Here is a 21,395-nt window from a genome sequence, read left to right as displayed (position 1 = left end):
GGTATTTGCAAAAACCCTGGGCTGGAACCCACAACCTTAACGCAATGCTCTTACCACTGAGCTACAGGAAAGCTTTTTGGTTGTATTTTGTTCAAACTGTTGTGTAGTGAAACGGGAAGTTCTTCTGAACCAACGTTACAACAGCGTTGTTGGCCGTGGAAATGTTGTAAGAGTCAAACCTAAATATAACCGCCGACCACCCTCTTGTGCTCTGAGAGAGGGAACGGGAGAGATAGCGCGCACACGCATCGCGCTCATGTGAGGAGAGGGAGCGCGCGCCGTTACTTCAGCAAGTGTCACAAACAGCAACAGAAGTTGTGGACTCGCGAGCAGCGCTGGAAGATGGAGGTATGAAAGCTGTTTCTGTCTTTTAAACTGTTTGCGGTTGTTGTTTTGTATGTAATTGTTTATTTACGTTGCCTGAACACTCGCAAAATAAACCTCCTGTTGTGCCAAAAGATAATTCAAGAAAGCAAAGCATCATTTTGTATAGAGAGGATATCATAAATATTGTCATATTCAATAGGTATGTCCTCCCTCTTAAGCATGCATGAAATACAGCTTTTTGTTTAATATGTATGTTTTGGAAACAAACTTATACAGTTGTGCATTTTTGCTTTGCTATCATATTTGTGATTTTTTTACTGTTTAACACACCAGTGTATCTGACTGCGCCAAGTGTGAGAGTCGATGGGTAAACTGATGAATACACCATTCGGATTGACCATGACACCTGTCATCCATGTCACAAGTTAAACCTCTATTGATTATCATTTCTATAACATTATGTTTGCCGGACAGTGCTCCCATCAAAAGATTGCAGTGCTGTGTTTGGCCAATGACTCTTTGAATTATGTTCGTATCAAATTTCTAGCCACCCTGTTTGCCTTGACACTACCCTCCCTGCATGTCTTAAGTTAGAATAAAGTATGGCCCGCATTGCAACAGTCTAACTGACACAGGAAGTGGTGTAACCTCATCCGTATGACAGATTAAAACGGCGGGTTATGATGGAGGACCCACGTGAGTGTGTTTGTGGAGGTTTGACATTCAGATATGTAAAATGAATACAGAACGCTCACTAAATAGTGTCCCTTAAAGTGGTGGTGTTCATCAATATTATGACATTATTCATATATTTTTATTATGAGTCAAGTTATTCTGTGTGCTTTATCTATAGGGGAAGTGAATGTAGGAATCTGCTGCACAACATACAAAACAACCGAGTGTGCTTGTGGTTGTGTCTTGTCTGGGAAATCACGTTAAACAGTAGAACATTTGTTTTTGCCCAGCCATGCAGTGCTGAATATAAATACAGAAAACAAAAACACAATGTGACCACACTTGGATGAAATGCCGAATAAGGAAAAATAAATGCGTAGGATTTCAAAGGACCAATGTGGAGATTTAAGCAGCATCTAGCAGTGTCGGTGAGGTTGCGAATTGCAACTAATGGCTCACTCACCCCTCCTTCTCCCTTTCGAAGCACTATGGTGGCTGACACAGGACAAAGATGATGTCGAGTCACGAAGAATACACACTCTGCAGAGCAGTTTGTGCGTTTAGGGCTACTGTAGAAACAACATGCCGAAATCCATGTAAGGGGACCCGCGGTGTATATAGATAGAAATTGCTCATACTCAGGTAGTGAAAACAACGCTTCATTATGTAAGGTCTTTAAAGATCGGATATCATGCTATGTCATGCATTCTGACTTCTTTACACTGGTAAACATGCAAGTTGTTAAAAAACGAGTTGGACATGTGACGTAGTATTTCTGTACTTGAAACACTCCCCCAGAACTCCAACTTGTTTCGAAAGCTTTTTATAATTTTGGATCCCTGTGTCGTCAAGGGATCCTATTCCTTTTATTGCCCTTTCTACCGGAAAAGCAAGGCAAAAGAAAGAGCCCGTCCACCAGCCAATCGACAATCGAGACCTGCTTACCATCAAGATTAGCTGTGCTGCATCAAGATAGGCTACGCTGCACCCTGTTACTCTTTGCTAAAGTGAAGTTATGGTTTTTCAGGTGTTTCTCTTTGTTCTTGGCAATTAAGTGATGGATGTTATATAAACGGTGGATATAACGATGGATTTTGAGATCGTTTGAAACCGATCAGTTGAAAACGCGCTAAGTCAAACTAAGTCATACTTCTGTGTTTTCTAGGCATCGGCGTGTAGGTGCATGGATGTACAAAACACGGAAGGATTAATGTGATGATGTGTTGCTTGCTCGTGGTGTAGTTCCATCCCACTCTCCCCACTAGTCCTACCTCTAGCAGCTCGTGGTTTTCTGAAAGTAATAATACAGGTGTATCTCCCTTTTATAAATTTGATCAAACTAAATACTCTTCGAAGATACAACGTATGCAATACTACTGTATAGGCACTCAAGATTGATATGAGATTGGCAGAAACTGCCTGTGCTACTCGATCTTTAAACACCTCTGAAGACATACTTATGTTTATTATATTGCATTTCTGGCAATAGATCCTCCAAAAAATTACACGGGACCTTAAAATGGGTTTTCACAATAGTGAGCAAAGCATTTTCATTTTTGGATGAACAATCCCTTTAAATCTTCAAAAAATTCGGTACAAAGTCATGACTATAGTTTTTGCATATTTCGAAGCTGGGGCTTTTTTCTCATCCTAAATGTATGTACAGTATTCTAACACTAAGCAGAGCCACATTTAAACATGATTTAATTCCTGCCATTAAAGAATGTGACTCTGCTGTGAAAGCTGGTTGAATGCATATCTTGTTTAAAGCTTTGTGTCAGGGCTTATTCTAGAGAATTGGCCTGCATGGACCCCTGGATATTTATGTTCATTATCTCCTGAATCTCAGCTATGTGGACATGCGGGTCAGTGTCAGTCCCACCTCAACAGCTGTTAGAGCGACGGCCCTCTTTTCCTAAGCTGTGTGCAACTACAAAGTGTGATCTAGAGAAGGGAAATATTGCAAGTATTGCAACACGACATCACCCACTTCATCAACGGGCTACAGCAAATTACAACTTTTTCCACCCCAGAAGACTCATTTTGTTTTAGATCTTTAGAAGACCTGAAGAACTGGACAAGCATATGGGTGTGAACTTCCTAACCACCCTTCAGAATTCAGAGATGTGACATCACGGAGTATTTGCAAATGATGTAGGCTAAATGCTCTGTGCAGACGTGCTAAGGACAGTGTACATCTTTTCTTTCCATGTTTAATATTAAGTGTTAGTTGGTTTTTCCATGCTGGTGTTAGATAATATGCTTCATCAGAAATCACATCGGATGAAACGCAACAAGTGAAGAAAGGTTGTCTTTTCACAAGAAGCAGATGTCAGTGACTATGAAGATTTGAGTCATACTACTTGACCACTGTGGGAATGATTCAAGAATTGGACCCGGAATGGAAGTTTAGGTGTGAGGTGGAGTCAGTCATAACTCACTGACTCACGCTGGAGTGTTTAGCGTGAACATGACTTTTCCACACCATCCACTCCAAATATTCCCAGCAAGAACATGAGCTCATAGTATTGGGCCACTTTTGGCTAAAGATCGTTTTTGGAGAAAGAAAATCTGATGTGTCCGATCTGCACCAGATCAAATGATAGCCCTTCTGAAATAAGGACACCACCCCAAGAGTTTGTTTTTGTGTGTATAATGTAAATTCATGTTCTACTTCCATCTAATGTTTTCATGGTTATGTCTAATGAGATCATTCCTCATCCACTGCTGTGCGGTCCGATGAGAGCATGTCATTGCAAGTGTGACTGCTTTGGGGTTGAAAAAAGGCCCATGCTGAATTGATTACATGTTTTTGCGGGTTGTGTTGTTTACTCATCACCGCTGCCAACTGTTGTAAAACAAAAAGACGTTTCAGAATGGATTCGTGTCTTGTGGCGTGTGCTAACTCACCACACCACACTTTGTGTGTTTATTGAAGTAGTAAAATTGTTGGATGGACCATTAGTGACGTTTAGTATGATGTCGTCATCTTCAGGGGTCATCTCTTAAGGTGTTTTTAAATGTGTGCAAAGACACAGCTGTGGAATTTGTAGTAAAACTCACCACCCACTGGGTCTCAGGAGAAAAAGCTGCCTGCACCCTGCTTTAAAGAACCAATAATGAGCTCAGCGCTCTATACTTGATGCGCTATCAACTGCTTGAGAGACATGGCACATGTGTTTAACCAATAAAATGACTGAGTATTTAAAAGCACAACACTGCAAATATAAACCTAGAGAGAATTATTATATGTTTTGACAATGCACATATTACTAAAAAAGCATTACAATAATATGCATTCTACGTATGTCATACTTTTTGCAGTTTTTATCATTTTTCTTATTTCTATATTTTTCTTATGTATCAACTGTCTTTGCTAATATGTATTAATTGTAAAGCCGCAACAATGTAAAAAAATGCAAAAAGTGCAATTGAATTGAAATTAATTTGAAATACACTCTGTGTGTTTCTCAAAATCTTAGGACTTTAAGTGTATGTTTTAATATTTGTACATTGTTTTGGAAATGTTAAAGAATACTTTTTATATGGATAACTTGGACCAAATAATGATGAAAAGCGACCAATAAGATCTCATAATAGATGAATATACCTTCAATACAGTTTAGAAAGCTTCCCAGAATTGTAGGAGATTCTAGAAAATATCATATTGTTGATTTTTTGGAAGTTTTTAGTCTTTTAGTTTAATTCCTATACATGCTGTTGTTGCAATTATCCTAAAGCAGGGCTAGTCAACTGGTGGCCAGCGGGACAAATAAAATAATTTAATAAGAATTTCCTTCAATGTTTTTGCACGATGACCCTGGTGACTGCTTTCTTGTGCGGTTCGCTGGTCGATACAAATAAATGTCTAACAGCATGATATGAGTTTGTTCATTTGGGCTGATTTGATCTTGATTGCTTCAGTTGGGGCAGTATATGGATTTCTAAAGAATTCTATTACAGAGAATTAAAGAATGAATAAATGCTTAGCTTAAAAATAAACAACACAGAGAGTTACTCAGAAGTTTTTTTCCGTCTTGGGCACTAAAGAAAGCAAATGATGTCATAGTGGAATGCTTTTATCTTAAAGGGAAAACATGGGCAGCAGATACAGGCAAAACAGTAAGAGGCACAGACAAGAAAAGTCTATTAAACTATAACGCATCAAGGGACCAGGTGCAAGCACACTTTCTTTTATTTATTTATACATTTGACGTTTGTTTTTCAAAGCATTGGTGGGTTCCAACAAGTTCCTAAAATGGAGCACTTTGACAACATAAAATTATGTCTGAACACATTAGCTCACTTCAACAATGTAACTCTTTGCTATCGCAAGGCAGTACTGGTTTCCCTCCACTGATACTGAAAGTGCTTATGGTCAGAGATGAAGGCCTGTTGTTTGAAGGAGACTGATACAGAGATTAAAACAGCAGCCTGGAGAGGTTGAAGTCATAGATGACTGAGCCTGTGTCCCCCAAAGACATGTTTTCATGGCTCAAAGAGCATTCTTTCTAAGTGCTTGCTTTTTAAATAGCTTATTTTCAACGTCTTTCATGAACAAGATGTTTTCAACCTTTTCAGCATTACAGAACGTGATTAGCAACCATCAAAGTGATTTAATTGTCAAAGTACTCTTTTTAGGAGAATTATGACATGACGTTGTATGTGCTACTCCTCCCCCCAAAAAGTGAATTTGACACACAAAATACATTAACAGAAAGTGTTGTGGGTTGTATCTTGAATCTTTATTACAGATTATTAAAAGGGGACGTGCATTTTTACACTAACATTTTTGTATTTCAGGACCATACGGTTGTAAAAAAGAGATCTGTGGCTGAGCTAGCAGGAAAATTCAGTTGTCAAATACCCCAAATGACAGATGCTGAAGTGGTGAGGTTTATCTGAGTATTATCAGCCTCTGTCAAACTGTCTCTGCACTTCAGCTTCCCTTATTCTTGCGATTTGACACAGCCTTATACTGTAAAAGCTGTGCAATTTGCATTCTTTCTTTCGTTTTCATTTTGCTTCTCTTTTCATCCTCTCATTTGAAATGTGCACCAGTTGTTTGTTAAAATGCACAAAGATGTAAAGATAAATCAAACAACACAAATAGCATTGTATTTATATTAATTATTTAGGTTAAATCAACAGGTTATATTGTAGAATAGCACACGTGCTTGGTTGCGTAAAATCTGTTTAATTGTGAAATACAAGTGTATAACGTGATACCTTGCGGGTACAGGAAAAAATATTCCAAGTTAGTGCCGTAATTCATTCCCTACAGCCGAGACAAGGAAGTAAAATCTCATTTTTGACTTTGGTTTTATCCCGTGGAACACAGATTTTTTCCTATGTATTTATAACCTGTTTTACTTCCTGAAGACATTAACGATATAGGCTGGTGCCTATAGCTACTTGCCAAACTGTCACTCTGTCTCCAACACAGATATTGAAAAGAGAGATGTTATGTAAAGCATAAATGACTGTTTAACAGACAGACAGTTTAACTTATTTCTAACATTACCTTTTTCTTTCCTCTCCTTTTCTTCCATTTCTGTTTGTTATTCTTGAATATGATCTTATTAGAAAAAGAAAAACATAATACACATCATCTAATTATAAGTTGCAGGCACATCTAATGTTTGAATGTATGTTTTAATGTTTCAAAATGAAGCATTCAACTTAGTTTACCCAAAAATAAAAATTCTGTCGTCATTTACTCACCCTCAAACTTTATACTCTAGGTTTTTCTACTGAACACAAAAAATAATCAAACAGTTCTGGGGCACTATTGACTACCATATTAGAAAAAAATCTAGAAATTGGTAGTCCATTGTGCTAATTTGTTCTCAACAAAGAAATGTTTTGAAACAACTTGAGGGCAAGTAAATGATGACAGAATTTCCATTTCGGGGTGAACTATCACTTAACAGTGCTTTATATCTTCTCTTTCTGTTTGTCAGTACAAAATATATTATTTTATAATATATAGGGTCATAAGGAAATATTTTAAGTAAATAAGTCCTGCAACATGATATGTTGCCCTGATCATGTTTCTTTTTCCACTCAACAACTGTTTTAACAGCTGTTTACAAAATGTTGACTTTACAAACATGATGTTTAGTTAAACTTGTTTGAAAATTTTGTGTTGTGGTTTTGTTGCAGAATAAGCCTGTGAGAAGGAGACCCCCACGCACACTGCATTTATCTGCTAGTAATAATGCAGATCAATCTCAGGATGAGGTGATTTTCAAGAAACGCGTTGTAATAATAATCCACACTTTATTAAATGCTATTTGCATTTATTTAACTTACTTACTTTTTTTCACCCATTCAGAAAGAAGCAGGACCAGTTTCACCCAGGAAGAACAGAAACTCTGCCCTCATTGAAAAACTACAGGTAAAACCAACTTTCCTCTGCTCATACATCAATGCTTCCCTCTAGTGGACAGAGATCAGTATTGCTTTAATCAAGCCATATCAGAAACAAAGATCTGTCTTAATTCATGCAGGCCAACCTCACACTTTCTCCAACGGGACCACCTCTGTTCCCAAAAAGCCCTGGGGCGGTGAAGCTACCCTTGGCATCTTTCTTTCCCACCACTCCTGGAAGCCCCGTCAGTCCTCCTGCAATTGCTACACCGAAACAGGAGGAAACTGCCACCAGCTTTGAGAACCCTGTCGAGGGAGGAGTTCTCAAGAGCATTAACAAGGTGTTTATTTGTCAGTGCCGATTTGGATGAGATGGAAAAATAGTAATTGATGGAATGTGTCATTTAAAGGAATAGTCCACCCAAAAATGAAATTCTGTCATCATTTACTTACCTTTATCCATGAATTATTTTCATTTTTCTGTGAAACAAAATCTTCAAGCTATTTCTTCCATTTAATAAGTGATAAGTGACTGTTTTTGGACTAGCATTTTTTAGCATTCTTTGTATTTTACCTGTGCAGGGCAGAGCTCGACTTTCCATCAAGCGCCGCCCGCCATCTCGCAAAAACAGGAAGTCCAGTACAGAAGAAGGAGAAGAGGTGGCCTTAACTCCAAACGGGCATGAAGGAGAAGTGTTTGAGGACCAAAAGGCATCTGATTGCGTCGACACCATATCAGTCTCTTCAAAACAACAGACTGAGCAAGAAACTGAATCAACAGATGTTGAAAACCAGCACCCAAAGGAGGCAGAACCAGAGAATAAGGTTGAGACTGTGAATGCAGAAAATAAAGATGGAGGTGAGCAAGAACACAAGACAGAGGAGGTGGAGGAGAAACGTGAAGGTGAGCTGCAGTTAGGCGGAAGTTCCTCTGAGTCTAAAGAACAAGAAGGAGAATGTGAAGAGCCAGTCGCGCAAGCTCATGAAAAGCCACAGACAGAACCTGAATCAACAACAGATGAGACAGAAACGGAACAGAAAGAAGAAGTAGAGATAAACCTTTAGAGCTATGAGAACATTGATGAATATCTTGAATATTTTTATGTCTGCTTTATCAACAATTTTGCTTAATGTGCATATATTTTTCTAATACAGCAAGGAGAGACAGATAAACGCTGGAAACACTGGGTTGGGCGCAGGCCTAAAAAGAAATCTTTATGAAGATAGTTAAAAACATTGCAAGATTTTTGCATATAGTAGCACATAATCAAAGCTTGCATGAGCTATTCAGGTATTTTTTATAACTTCTTTATATGTGGGTCAGAATGGACGCTTTGTATTATAGAATGAATCCTATTCATTTCATTTAATCTCTTCTGTTTCACAAGAAAAAAAGTTAAACTACTTTACAATGAACAACACAAAGCAGAACTAAATATAGCTAAAATGTGAATAACTTTCTATTCGAAGGTTGCTTTCATATGTCAAACACTTTTTGAAACCTTCAGATGCAGACAGTATTTTTCTCTTCCTGTATAGTTTCATTATTATTTTCATAACACATGTTTGAGCTGCTGGTAGGATTTTAGTTTTTACAGACTTGTTTGATTTTGGATATACTTTTGTATATAACCATTATCCCCTATAGTAAAGGACAAATATTTTTATTCTTTCTATGTTGTTGATAGTATTTTGTTCAAAAAAAATTATGTGATTTTGAAAATTAAGGAAAAATAAAATATGGAAGTATCCTCATTCACCTGTCATTGGAAAATACTAGTTTTCTTGTCACAACCTGGCCTGTAAAACTAATACTGTGATCTAAAGTTAAATGTATTGCATAAACCCTTATTAAGGTCATGACACTCTCATTCCCTTTTTATAACACCCCTACTAACATAGCCTTTAGCCTTTGATAAATAGTGTCAACGTTTGGTCTCTCTTTGGTCATTTAAAATCCCATAATGTCCTTTGAATAAGTGTAGGGGTGTAATTTGGCCATGCGCCTCTATATATCATGACCTCCTAATCATCTCCATGTGTTCTAATTGGCTTCGTAACTCTATCTCCTTTTCACCAATGTGCTGGTGTGTTGTGGGCGTTCTGGCGCAATATGGCTGCTGTCGCATCATCCAGGTGGATGCTGCACATTGGTGGGGGTTGAGGAGATTCCCCTTTTGGAAACACATCAGCACGTTCGAAGTCGTCATCTGATTGGTTAAATATCACAGGATCTCCGGTAGACGTGCGTGTCGCGTTCTTTAACGGACGGCTGGAAACAACACAAAGCCGTCTGATCTAAATAATTAAGTTTACAATGGTTGCTATAAGAATTCACCACAATCTACTTAACTTTATTCTTAAAAGTATGTCTCGAGATGCACACCAGTAATGTGTTTTTTTAAGGTAACTTAACTGAAATATCCCTATTACTACAATTGCAACTACGGCCTAGTCCTGGTTTAAAACAATCCCTGCCCGGGAAACCGCCCTTTTAACTGAATTGACACATTACGGGACTGTGAGACTACTCGATTTGCTATGGCATTTACATTACATAACAAGGTTTCTTGTCATCCTTCTTCTTGTAGCAGCACACACACTACTCAACACAATGCAGACAAAGTGCATCAACAACAAGACCTTGGTTGAGGAGCAGAGATGCGACCAACAGCGTACACTTTCCACATCGCACTAACTTCTAGTTTAAACCGCTTTATGTCTGTTTTACTAGTCATTTAACACGCTCTTTAATGATAATGACCTTGTCATTAAGACCTTGTCTTGACCGGGTCTCGACTGGTCTTGGTCTTAGACTCAGCAAAGGTAGACTTGACTACATCTCTGCAATATAATAACATTTTGGCTTTTTTCTCATGTCAGTATGTTTGTAAGGAGGCTCTTTTACCCACTCAGAGAAATACCTCTGGCTGACCTCAAGGAAGCTCTCTTGAGCTTAATTTAACTACACGATGGCAAAGAGCCAAAGGTCGAGCTGTGCTTATACTTGGACGGATTCAAAGATGTTCGGCCATTACAATGGGATAAATTGTTGATCTGAATCAGATTCAAGGTCAGGAGAGGAAGGATTAAGCTGGATCAACTACTAAAAGATTTCAGTACTCCTTGGTTTGTCCTGACTGCAAAGAATGTCACAGCAGTGAAGTGTGACATACGTTAGAACTTAAAGCTAAAAGATATATTACACAATAGAGAAAATACTTTTATATTTATACAGATGCTTAATGCAATGTGACTTACAGTGCACACATCTGAGTAATATTTGCTTTTCTCTGGAAGATTTATATTCAGTTTAATATGATTGTAATATCATACTTAGAAAAGTAATAACTGAAAAATCAATTCACATATATTGTGTTTATGTTCATTTTTTTACTGTTGCTACTATTTATAAAATCTATTATTTTTAAGTATTGCATCTATCCTACGTTTATTTGTTCTCTCTATTGTTCTTGGATCCACTTTGTAAGCACAGTGCTGTATCGCTGTTGTTCAAGCATTTAAACATTAACATCTCTTTCACAATCTGAACAAACTTATAACTTTATACCAAATCTTGGAAACATTTTACCAGCAACAAGTGTCATACAATGGTCTGTTCTCATTTAATTTATAGCACATGATAGTTGAAACATTACTTTAAAAGCTAATGCTTAGTGCATTTGAGCTAATGACTGTGGTCGTTTAATCCCATTTACTGTGGTGGATACATGTGAACCTACGGAAGACTTTAAGCATATTCTACACAGATTTCCCATGTCACCATTTCCAATGAAAGTGATTTTCTCACATGCTGCTGTATAATGAAAATTCACTAAACAATTGAGTTTGTAGTACTACACAAAACATTAACACAAATGTTGAGTCTGCCTTGAGGAGAGAAGAATAACTACTCAAAATATTAACCAGTAGTGTGACATGTGATCAAAGCGTCTCCGCCATGAGCTTTTTTTGAGAGCTGGCCTCGCGTGCACCCTACACAATGACCCTACAAGCCCTTCATGTGAAGGAGGCTCATGTCCTGTTACATAAGCACCCTGTTGGCTCTGGCGATGATTCTTAAACAGGCAGTTCTCGCCATCATCTCCTTAGTCACAGTTATTTTAAGTAGCAGCCTCGTTTAGTGGTATCTGGGTATAAGAGGTTTAGATCAGTGCACTATCCATCCCTGCGGAGTGGCAGTCTGGATTTTTTCACGCCCAGTGTGCACCTGTACCAAGGATCGGACAGGGTCAGCTGCCCTAAAGCAACGGCCTGGGCCATCTGTGGATCAGAAGTTGCGGAAGGGACTGTTTCTGTCCCTGTGGGTCAACAGGCATGGGTAACAATCACGCAACTTTGGATGACATCCTGGCTGAGGATATGCACCACTGGTATAACAAATTCATGAAGGAGTCTCCGTCAGGTCTGATCACGCTGTTTGAACTCAAGTCCATTCTGGGATTGCAGGGTATGAATGAGGACGCAAACAGTTACGTGGACCAGGTGTTCTTCACATTCGACATGGATGGGGTAAAGATTACTGTTTTGAATTAGAGTTCATGGTGCATTCATTTGTTTAATGATTGAACTATATGACGATGATTGCTGTGATTTTGTCACATGCAATAAAAAAATCTTGCAAATGACACGTCACAAAAACCGTTTTGCAGAGACATGCTGTTTGTAGTAATGTCTTGAATGGCTATTTTGAAAGGCTCTTGCACAGTGACTATAGGCTTAGTAAAATAAGCACAACCCTAATTGCAAACCATTATTTTTTTCTTGTGTGACTATTAGTAGCTCAAAGGCTGCAAATAAATATCTACATGTGAAGTTTAGGGTAAATAAGAAGTTTTAGATATCATGTTATTTACATTCTTAACTTTCATCCAACCCCATTGTCCTCTGCAGGGTAACCAGACATTAATATAATGAAGTAAATAAATATTTTGATAAAGCTGTAGTATAAAATTAGGGTGAAATGGAATCTCTCATTTCTTGTTATAATAAATGTGTGAGCAGAGGTAAAAAGAAATCTGGGTAACATTTTATATTAAGGTGCACAAATTCATCATTAACAACTTGCTTATTGACATGCAAATTGGTTGTATATTAGTATGTTTAAAGCACATATTAATGCTTTATTCTGCACTGCCTTATTCTACATTCCTTAATCCTACCCAATAGCTAAACTGAAAAAAACTAATTTAGAAGCAGAAATTAGGAGTTTATTGAGGCAAAAGTCATAGTTAATAGTTAGTAAATAGTGAGAATTGGTACCTATTCTTAAGTGTGACCCAAATCTGAATTAAAGTCAGTCTTCAAAAATGGTCAACACTAGGGTATGACTTTGTATATATGTGGTTTCTTAAAACGTGAATACATACTATGTTGTTTTTATTTAGGACGGGTATATCGATTTTGTGGAATACATTGCTGCCATTAGCTTGATGCTTAAAGGGGAAATCAACCAGAAACTCAAGTGGTACTTCAAACTTTTTGACCAGGATGGCAATGGAAAAATTGACAAGGAAGAATTGGAGACTATATTCACGGTAAAAGACTTCTTATAATTTTTTTACAGAAACTGCCAGAAAATATAATCTGAGATAAATTTGACCTTTCATTTCCACATCATCACTGATAATGGAACAAATTAGAATGTCACGGCTAAAATTCCAAAGGCAGGTCGGGTTAACTTGTACCCTGGATCAGTCTGCTTAACTTGTGGATGAACTCATTTAATCCAATTGTGTGTCTTTCTTGTGGCTTCAATGTACCTTGGTTTCTGAGACTGCCGAGTACTAGTTAGATTACTAACAGTATTTTATATTCTATACACATTTGGCAACACACCCTATATCTATATATTTCCATAGACGTTAATCATATTTTGATTCTACAAACAGGCAATACAAGACATTACAAGAAACCGTGACATTGAGCCTGAAGAGATAGTGACTCTCATTTATGAAAGGATTGACGTGAATGGGGAGGGTAAGCACACGTTTCAATTTATGAAAAACATTCTCTTAGTGCTGTCTTTCCATTATTGATGTCTGAGCATCTACCTATAACATCCAGGTGAACTGACGCTTGAAGAGTTTATCGAAGGAGCTAAAGAACATCCTGATATAATGGAAATGCTCAAGAGCCTGATGGACCTTACTCCAGTCTTACTTATCATTGTTGAGGGTCGAATGCCCTAAATTTGACTAAACATTCCAGGGACAAAAAATATGACAATCCCCCATCATAGCACTATTTTTCAAGATGTTCGGCAATCCCACTCTGAGTATCAGATGTAGCTCCTCACGCTTGATCCCCACATAAGGAAGTTCTGGGAAGAATTCAGACGAATCCCGGATCATTGTGTCGGAGCTGTCCAGAGCCAATCATTGATCTTTTAATGCGATGAGTACAGAGGACCAAGGAACTGCTGGCAGGACTTGGGAGCGAACCACATTGTGCTTTAAAAAGAAAGGCTCAGTATTGAAAGCTGAGCAAAGAGTCATGACTTTCATTGATAAGCACAACCGTAATCCATCCTGTCTAAAACCTGTTTAGTTCAACTGTTTATGGCATCCAGAAGTATCAATATGGTGTCAATATATTGCAAGTGAATTGGGACACAGTCAATTGCCTTTGTGGTCTGAATTTCCAAGAGAACAAGAGGCAATCAGATGAGGTATAGAATACCAAAAAAACAGAACTTTATACGTCTCGAATTCACAGTTGCATTGTACAGAATCTCAAAAACTGCATTGCTACCATTTGTTGCATTAGGCCAAGAATTGTTTTGTCCAATCTAAACTCTTGTTGAATGTTTCCTGTGTGCAAAATTTTAACTGCATATTTCAAACTCATATAGAGATATGTATATTACTGTAAAATCCCAGTTTAGAGGCTGACACTTATAGACATATAGGCAACTATCAAAAACAAATATAAGTGTGTCACAAATAAGTAACTTAAACAGTGTTCTCAAACACATACCATTGTATGTCATGCCTGAATAGGTCATAACTGGGGGAAAAAGGGGGAGTTCTTGATGTGCTTTCATGACTTTTAAGGTGAAGGTGGTATATTAAGAAGATGTGAAGTGTTTTAAACTGGCCTTTTTGACTTTGAAATGGTGTCTTTTAATGGAGGCAATGAAAGCTTAGTTAAAAGCTTCCTCACAGAGATTATTCCAGTTTCGTACCATGGAATCTAGACTTGCATCTGGTGGGATTTTTATTTGATAATTTTCATTCTAGACACATACCACACAAGTTCTTCAATAGGATTTTGTTTTTCTGTACTTTGTAACAATCAGCTAATATATTATCTGAGATGGAATATTTATGTTGCCTTAATAAAACGTTCAAACAAACAATTGTTTACTTGAATTAGAAATGTTGAGTAAAATGAAATCCAAACACTGTCTGTAGAGAAAAGTTTATCTAAAAAATTTACAAAAGCACATTACAAAAATAGACATTTGTTTCCATAGCCTATGCTAATACATAGCTACGCATATCCCTAAACCATATCAAACTATTTCCAAGAAGGAACCTTTCCCAAAGATCTTCATCAGAAAAGAAAACATTAAACTCATTAAAAACAGCCCTTCAATATGTTGAATAACGTTGGATCTCAGTGTCTAACCCGCAGCAACTGAATTGCACAATTTACTGGATTTTCACTTTGTTTATGGAGTTTGAACACGTCAGCAATGTTATATACAGTCTGATGAAGGAATATGTCACTCCCAGCGCACAGTAAACAGAGGTCAGCATCAGAGGTAGGAAGGGGAAAGTCTTCTGCCAGACAGTCAGGGGATAAACAAACTCACAGATGAGTTCCAGAGGAATCAAACCCAAAAGATACACTGATTCCAGTGTGCTCACCAGAGCTCCTTCCTTCCTGAAAAACCCATTAATAGTACACATGAATGCATGTTCATGTAAAAGGGCAATCAGGGTCATATTTTATAATATATTATATTTTAGGCACTGACCTGAATAGCTTTTTCAATGAAGTTAAACTGAAGATTGTGAAGATCAACATGAGAAAGATTTTGATGGGTAATTCTGGAATAAAGATAAGACCACAATTAAAATAAGCATTGAAACAAACGCTTGTTATGTTTTCTTAAGGACACCTACCTTGTGTTGTGAATAGGAGGGGAAATAGTGAAAAATGCCCTGTTGTACTGAGTATAAGAAAAATCCTGGCATCTTCCCTGCTCTCCACTGCAAGCAAACTAAAAAACATAAAACTGTTTTCGTAAAAGTAGTTGGACTGCTTCATGCATGCTTATGCATAAAATATCATTAGATCATCACCTCAAAGGAAGTATAGCCAGCAGAATGGCCTTTTCGTGTACATGCCAACCAAACATGAAAGATCCAAGGGCACATAAAACAAGAGAGCGTAAGAATCCTCTTGCTCCATCAGGTCTATGCCATATCTTGAAAAGAGCAGGCTACAATGGACAAAGTAACATTTTGCAATTACATTTTCATTGCAGTAAAGCACATCTTGTTATCAACGTTCTCTCTTTATTTACACTAGCTTTATGCAGGACTATATGCAGGTACTATTGATGTTAATTTCCCAGAACAGTACACAGAGGGGCCATATTTCAAATATAAAGACCCTGCCTGTATAGACATGGATAAAACCAGACCAAGACCAAGTTGAAAAAAGAACTTACCAGGATTGACAGTAATGTACACACAAGGGTTGCTAAAGGAGAGACTGAAGGAAGTACGGAGTGCTGAAATTCTTGAACAAGACCACCAGTCATTGAGGCTTTGGGAAGTTTGGTGATATCAAGCAGTTTGAATTTCACACCTGAGCAAATTCATTTATCCCAGCGAGTATAAAAAGAACAAGAAGTCAACATCCAACAGATTCATAATTACAAAAAATGTGTAAAGCTGTATGGTAGAGCTTTAAAATTAACAAACCCAGAATGGAAAAAGCTTTGTCTGCAATATTGTAAAGTGTCCAGATGTTTGGTGCCCAGTATGCATGACAAAGTCCACGCTTGAAAGGGAACAGTCGAGACAGGACTTGTGGAAGCTGGCCCTTTAAAAGATGAATAAAATGAAACAATTATAAAATGCAATTCAACATTTCAACTATATTTTGTATTGTAAGCTAAACTTGTACGGAGCTCTTAATAATCACATTAAATCCAAATGAAATATCTGCAACAAACCAGGGCTATGAATGGTCCAAATGACACTGCAAAAGTAGACACAACAATTGTTCCGAGTGCTATCAATCGCAAAGGACTGAAACTTCTCCACTGCAGAGAACCATCTAAAAAAATAAATAAATAAAAATCTAGTTTTCTCATTATATTGTCTTTCAAGCATGCTGACAAAGATGAATTATCACCTGCATTGTTCTTGGTGAAGCAAAAGCATCTCAGCAGGAAGATTCCATATGCAGGGGCAATGTACAGATATATATGCTTCAAGTTTAAAAGTATAGAAAACAGAAAGGCCCCCTCTAAGTGTCGATTCTGTTGATACAAAAATATATTTATTAATAAAAACTTAAAAACAACTCAGCCAACAAAAATGACCACAAATACCTGAAAATGTCTTGCTATTGATAGAAGAAGAACACCAAACAGGAAGCCATTATATTGGAAATGAATATCTGCAGAAAATTAGTCAAGGGATATTCAGTTCATGTAAATCTAATCTGAGGCCGTGCATGCCTAACTTCATTTTAGATTTAGAAATATGTCCTTTTCCCAAGGATACGATCAACAATTAAAAGCCCAAAGTTCCACATCAACAACACTGCAAGGATGGAGGACTTCCCAAAAAGGTATTTTCCCTTGCCATCTTGCAAACAATTGCAGCACCTGAAATAAAATAAAACACTTAAATATAACCAAAAAATTTGACAAGGTGTGCAAAGATACATCGGAAAGTGTAATTATTATAAAAAGACAATACATACTCTTTAACTCCGTAAAAAAGGAGAGCATCAGCCACAATAACTGACAGTCTTTGGAAAAGTACTGTGGCAGCACTTGCGTAATTCAGATTCTGAACAACCAGCATTTCTTTATCAAAAAATCTGGCAATATGAGAAAGTCCATATTCAAACCAAGCAAACAGCGGAGGATAGTCCAACGTCCACTCAGATGTAGCCTGAAAATATGAAAATAAACCATCTTCACATTTTATGATACAAGCCTTAGGCAGAATTTTCCTATTATTGTCAAACATTGAAAGGTTGTGTATACCTCATAATACCACTGTGATACTGGAAGACTGTGTGTAAGGGCAAGCCAGTTCCTATGCACCTCAAAATCCGTAGAGTGGCTAAAAGACAAGGATTTAAAATGACAAGTTTGTATATATATGACCTGTGGTTTATAAGAAAGTAAAGCATCAGTATTTGCATCGTGCGGTGTTTTCAGATTCAATTATTATAAAAAAATCCTCTTGTTTGAAAGGTAAGCAGAATGAGTGTTCCGCATTCGCTCGTAGATGTGAAATATCAACGAGTTTTACATATCAGTGTGGTGTCATATACAATAAAAATGGTATAATGTGAGGCAAACTTACTAGGCATTTACTAAGAGACATTTGAGAAAGGAAACTCCGAGAGCCAGAGCAAAAAAACAGCTCTGATCGGTAGTCATGGACGCTGCCATGACAGCTTCTTAAAGTAAAGAAAACTTTATTTAAAAAGCAAACGTGGACAGCAATAACCTTTTTATCCACCAGGGGAGAGCCTTGGATGTAAAATGTAGGATTTGTTTAAAACGCAAGACTTTTATATAATAAACATATTATATTATAAAATATTTTATTTCACTTAATGATACCTTACAAAAAATAACTTAACTTTTCTATCCAGTCATCATAAACTACTGCGATTAGCCAACTCTCATAAGTGCTGAGAAAAACAACATATACCACGTGGTATCGATTTTAAGCCTCTCGATCAGCAACGGTCTGGACTGTAAATTACCCCTGAATAATACAAATGACAAGTTTGCTTTAAAAAGGTTACTTTAAAATGCACAAGGATGAGTTAAAATAACATCTTTAAAATGTCGTAGACGTATTTAACTTTGTAACGACTCAAAACCCCGCCCATTTCATCAATAACTCCTCCTTTACAATACTATCGCAACGTCACGCAAGAGGTTCGACCCAGGAAATAATATCCCAAAAGAACAAGATTGAAGTGAGGCATTGCTCATCGATTTGACCCTGAATACTGTCACTTGTCCTGAATGACAGAGCGCGAGGAGAGAGACACGAGAGGGTTGTTCTTTCTAGTAATGTTTTGTACGGCATCGATGGTACAGAATCAAGGGCAAAGACGCAAAAGTTTCCTTCCCAGCTCAAATATTTATCGTCTCATCGTTGAGTTTAGCCATAAATATATATAAACATTTCACAATGTCATGCTGGGGAGTGTTTATGCGCAGACATTATCAGTTCTCCAGACTATTAAAATTACATCATCTCAACGCGCCAGCGTGTCAACAGAGAGGTAAGTTTTACACATCAACTTTATACACATTGAACATTTCAAAGGTTTACAGACGTGTTTTCAATTTTGATCCTTTAGGGTTCCACCCAACTACTGCTTACAAGACATATGATGTGAGAAAAGTGGAGTTAATGCCATTGGATCAGAGGAAACTGACGTTTGACTCCCATGCGCTTGTTAAAGAGCTGGAATCAAGTGGTATGTTTGCTGGATGTGTATAGTGTATATGTATACACCATATGTGATACTGTATATACATTAAGAAAAGTCCATAACAGTAAGACTATTCATTTTACAATGGGTTTAGGCTTTGAGAAAAGGCAGGCTGAAGTGATCGTAACAGCACTGGTGACACTTACCACAGCCAATATGGACATTGTATACAGAGATATGGTCACAGGAAACCATCAGGTAAGGCAGGAGAATAGAAGTTCTGGCAGCAACATGTACTGATGAACATGTGTGTAACGGTAAGGTTTCTTCCCCATCTTTCCTGTGTTAGGAAATAGCTCTTCAACAAATTATGGCTCATCTGGACTCTATCAGAAAGGATATGGTTATCCTGGAGAAGAGCGAATTTGCCAACTTGCGTTCAGAAAATGTTGTAAGGACAAATTTTAAACTTGCAGAGCACAGACAAAAATAATGTGAAACCTATGATGTTCATGATATAATCTGAAATGTGCAGTATTTAATGTTTTTCTTTAAAAAATTCACACTCAGAAAATGAAAACAGAGCTGGAACAAATAAGGAACAGATTACTGGTAAGTAAAGGTTATGTGAATATAAATAATGACTTTGAAATGCCTTGGTTGTCCAATAATAGGTTGATTTTTTTGTGACTTTACATTGAAGGAAGAGAGTCAAAGACTCAGAGCTGATGCAAAGTTAGACATTAATCTGGAGCGGAGTAGAGTCACTGACATGGTAAGTGTGTGGATGCTAAATTTGTTTTTATGATTTATATTTTTGAAATACGGTTTAATTTCTTTTTGTGGTAGTTTACAGATCAAGAAAAGAACTTAATGGAGGTTAGAACGGAGTTTCAAAAACAGGTAAGGTTTAAAAATAATGATCATAATGTTTTTAAGCAGCAATGATCATTAAAGTTTTGAGAAGATCGAAGCATTTAGATCTAGATACTTAAAAATACTAAAAAGTGTATTGAAAACCAAAATGATACGTCAATCACTTCTTGTTCACAAAGATGACTGTTTATTAAGGACAGAAAACAATTCTCACATTTTTTCAGAATGTACAAATAGAAAACGAAGCTGGGGAAACTTCAAGGAAAATAGACATACAAGTAGCCTCTTTGAAGACACTCCTGGAATCACTAAAACTACAAACGATTCAATATCTTGCAGGTAGGCATTCAAGATACTCTTCATAGATATACTTTTCAATCAGCGATTTAATGTTAATTAGACATATATCTTTCTTCTGATTTACTTTGTTTGCTATGACACTGAACCTGATAACAAATAAACAAATGAAGCACCCTCTTTCAATATCTTGATGCAATTTATATGTATTTGTAACATTCTGGTATGCATGCTTAAACATAAGAACATGTTTAATTTGACATTTTGTGTATTGTTTTTACAGCATGCATCTTCACCTGCTTGGCAATTGCATTAGGTTTCTATCGCCTGTGGAAATAATTCTCACTTTTGAAAAGACCTTCAGAGGATTTATCTAAAATGTTATTAGAACTCTTGTTTTAATCTAATGCAGTTTTTTTTATATGACATTTCAGCCGTTACATAAATGGATTGTTTTTTTATAAAGAATCAACTAGAAGTCAACAATGGAAAATGACAAACTGTTAAAAGAAAAGGACAATATGACAATTCGGCTTGTACAATACTGTATATGTGACTAGATTCTGTCTATAATATTGCAGTAATTTTTCTGATATTCCAGCTATATTGAATCACAAAAGTTCTACCATGACTTTTTCTTGTTTTAGTTCTCATTTGGCTCTACAGCATGAATGTATTGTCAACAGAGTTTCTGGCCCAGATAACTTGCTCAAGATGCAGGCAACGTTTAGTAAATTTTTATTTAGCTATTCCTACTTGCAGTTGGTAGTAATTCTTGCTCTGTGAATTTATTCATAGACTGAAGTGGTGCAGAAGAGGCCCCTTTACTATCTATATCATGCATCTAGTGCATCTGTCTGGCAGGGCTTATATAGAAGCTTGAACTCATGGCTTTTGTCCGACTGGTTGGCTTTTTAAGAAAATAAAATCAAATTTAAATGTCCGTTTGTTTTTTTGTTTTTCCATTTACACACTCATTATACAGGTGTGATTTGCTTACTTCTAATAAAATCATTAACCAATTGGTAAACTTTATAAACTAACTAGACAAACCAATGCAATATTAAATTATTTCCTAGTGAACATGTGTTGATGCTGTTGAAAGAATAGACAAAGAATATTTATTCACCATTAAAACTTTATTAAGGATTATAGATAAAACAGACAAA

The 21,395-nt window shown here is 36.9% G+C and overlaps 4 protein-coding genes across 5 annotated transcripts; 3 read left to right on the top strand and 1 right to left on the bottom strand.

The window, feature by feature from the left end:
• Positions 1-205: 205 nt before the first annotated feature.
• dub (duboraya) lies at positions 206-9,140 on the top strand. Of its 2 annotated transcripts, XM_056730753.1 has the most exons (7): positions 207-348; positions 2,168-2,311; positions 5,806-5,892; positions 7,168-7,245; positions 7,340-7,402; positions 7,515-7,715; positions 7,957-9,140. In XM_056730753.1, the coding sequence occupies exons 3-7, from the start codon at positions 5,875-5,877 to the stop codon at positions 8,437-8,439; spliced, it is 843 nt and encodes a 280-aa protein (XP_056586731.1). In that variant the 5' UTR covers positions 207-348; positions 2,168-2,311; positions 5,806-5,874; the 3' UTR covers positions 8,440-9,140. The 2 variants fall into 2 exon arrangements, with proteins under 2 accessions (XP_056586733.1, XP_056586731.1); XM_056730755.1 differs by lacking the exon at positions 2,168-2,311 and having other exon boundaries at positions 206-348.
• A 2,472-nt stretch (positions 9,141-11,612) lies between these two features.
• guca1d (guanylate cyclase activator 1d) lies at positions 11,613-14,718 on the top strand. The gene is made up of 4 exons (XM_056731862.1): positions 11,613-11,907; positions 12,783-12,932; positions 13,287-13,374; positions 13,462-14,718. The coding sequence occupies exons 1-4, from the start codon at positions 11,713-11,715 to the stop codon at positions 13,584-13,586; spliced, it is 558 nt and encodes a 185-aa protein (XP_056587840.1). The 5' UTR covers positions 11,613-11,712; the 3' UTR covers positions 13,587-14,718.
• An 83-nt stretch (positions 14,719-14,801) lies between these two features.
• On the bottom strand, positions 14,802-18,288 carry alg8 (ALG8 alpha-1,3-glucosyltransferase). The gene is made up of 13 exons (XM_056731860.1): positions 17,961-18,288; positions 17,636-17,714; positions 17,347-17,540; positions 17,145-17,248; positions 16,970-17,037; positions 16,771-16,897; positions 16,589-16,692; positions 16,335-16,455; positions 16,079-16,218; positions 15,708-15,847; positions 15,528-15,625; positions 15,380-15,452; positions 14,802-15,285 (listed from the first exon to the last, which is right to left on the bottom strand). The coding sequence occupies exons 1-13, from the start codon at positions 18,047-18,049 to the stop codon at positions 15,051-15,053; spliced, it is 1,572 nt and encodes a 523-aa protein (XP_056587838.1). The 5' UTR covers positions 18,050-18,288; the 3' UTR covers positions 14,802-15,050.
• Positions 18,289-18,512: 224 nt separating this feature from the next.
• On the top strand, positions 18,513-21,169 carry ccdc90b (coiled-coil domain containing 90B). Its single transcript, XM_056731861.1, has 9 exons — positions 18,513-18,900; positions 18,979-19,098; positions 19,208-19,311; positions 19,403-19,504; positions 19,624-19,665; positions 19,757-19,828; positions 19,903-19,956; positions 20,154-20,268; positions 20,510-21,169. Exons 1-9 carry the CDS (start codon positions 18,807-18,809, stop codon positions 20,563-20,565), a joined length of 759 nt encoding a protein of 252 aa, XP_056587839.1. The 5' UTR covers positions 18,513-18,806; the 3' UTR covers positions 20,566-21,169.
• The last annotated feature ends 226 nt before the right edge of the window (positions 21,170-21,395 follow it).

This window comes from Triplophysa dalaica, chromosome 19 (assembly GCF_015846415.1).
Source record: "Triplophysa dalaica isolate WHDGS20190420 chromosome 19, ASM1584641v1, whole genome shotgun sequence".
NCBI classification, from domain to species: Eukaryota; Metazoa; Chordata; class Actinopteri; order Cypriniformes; family Nemacheilidae; genus Triplophysa; species Triplophysa dalaica.
This window is presented reverse-complemented; position numbering and strand designations above follow the sequence as displayed.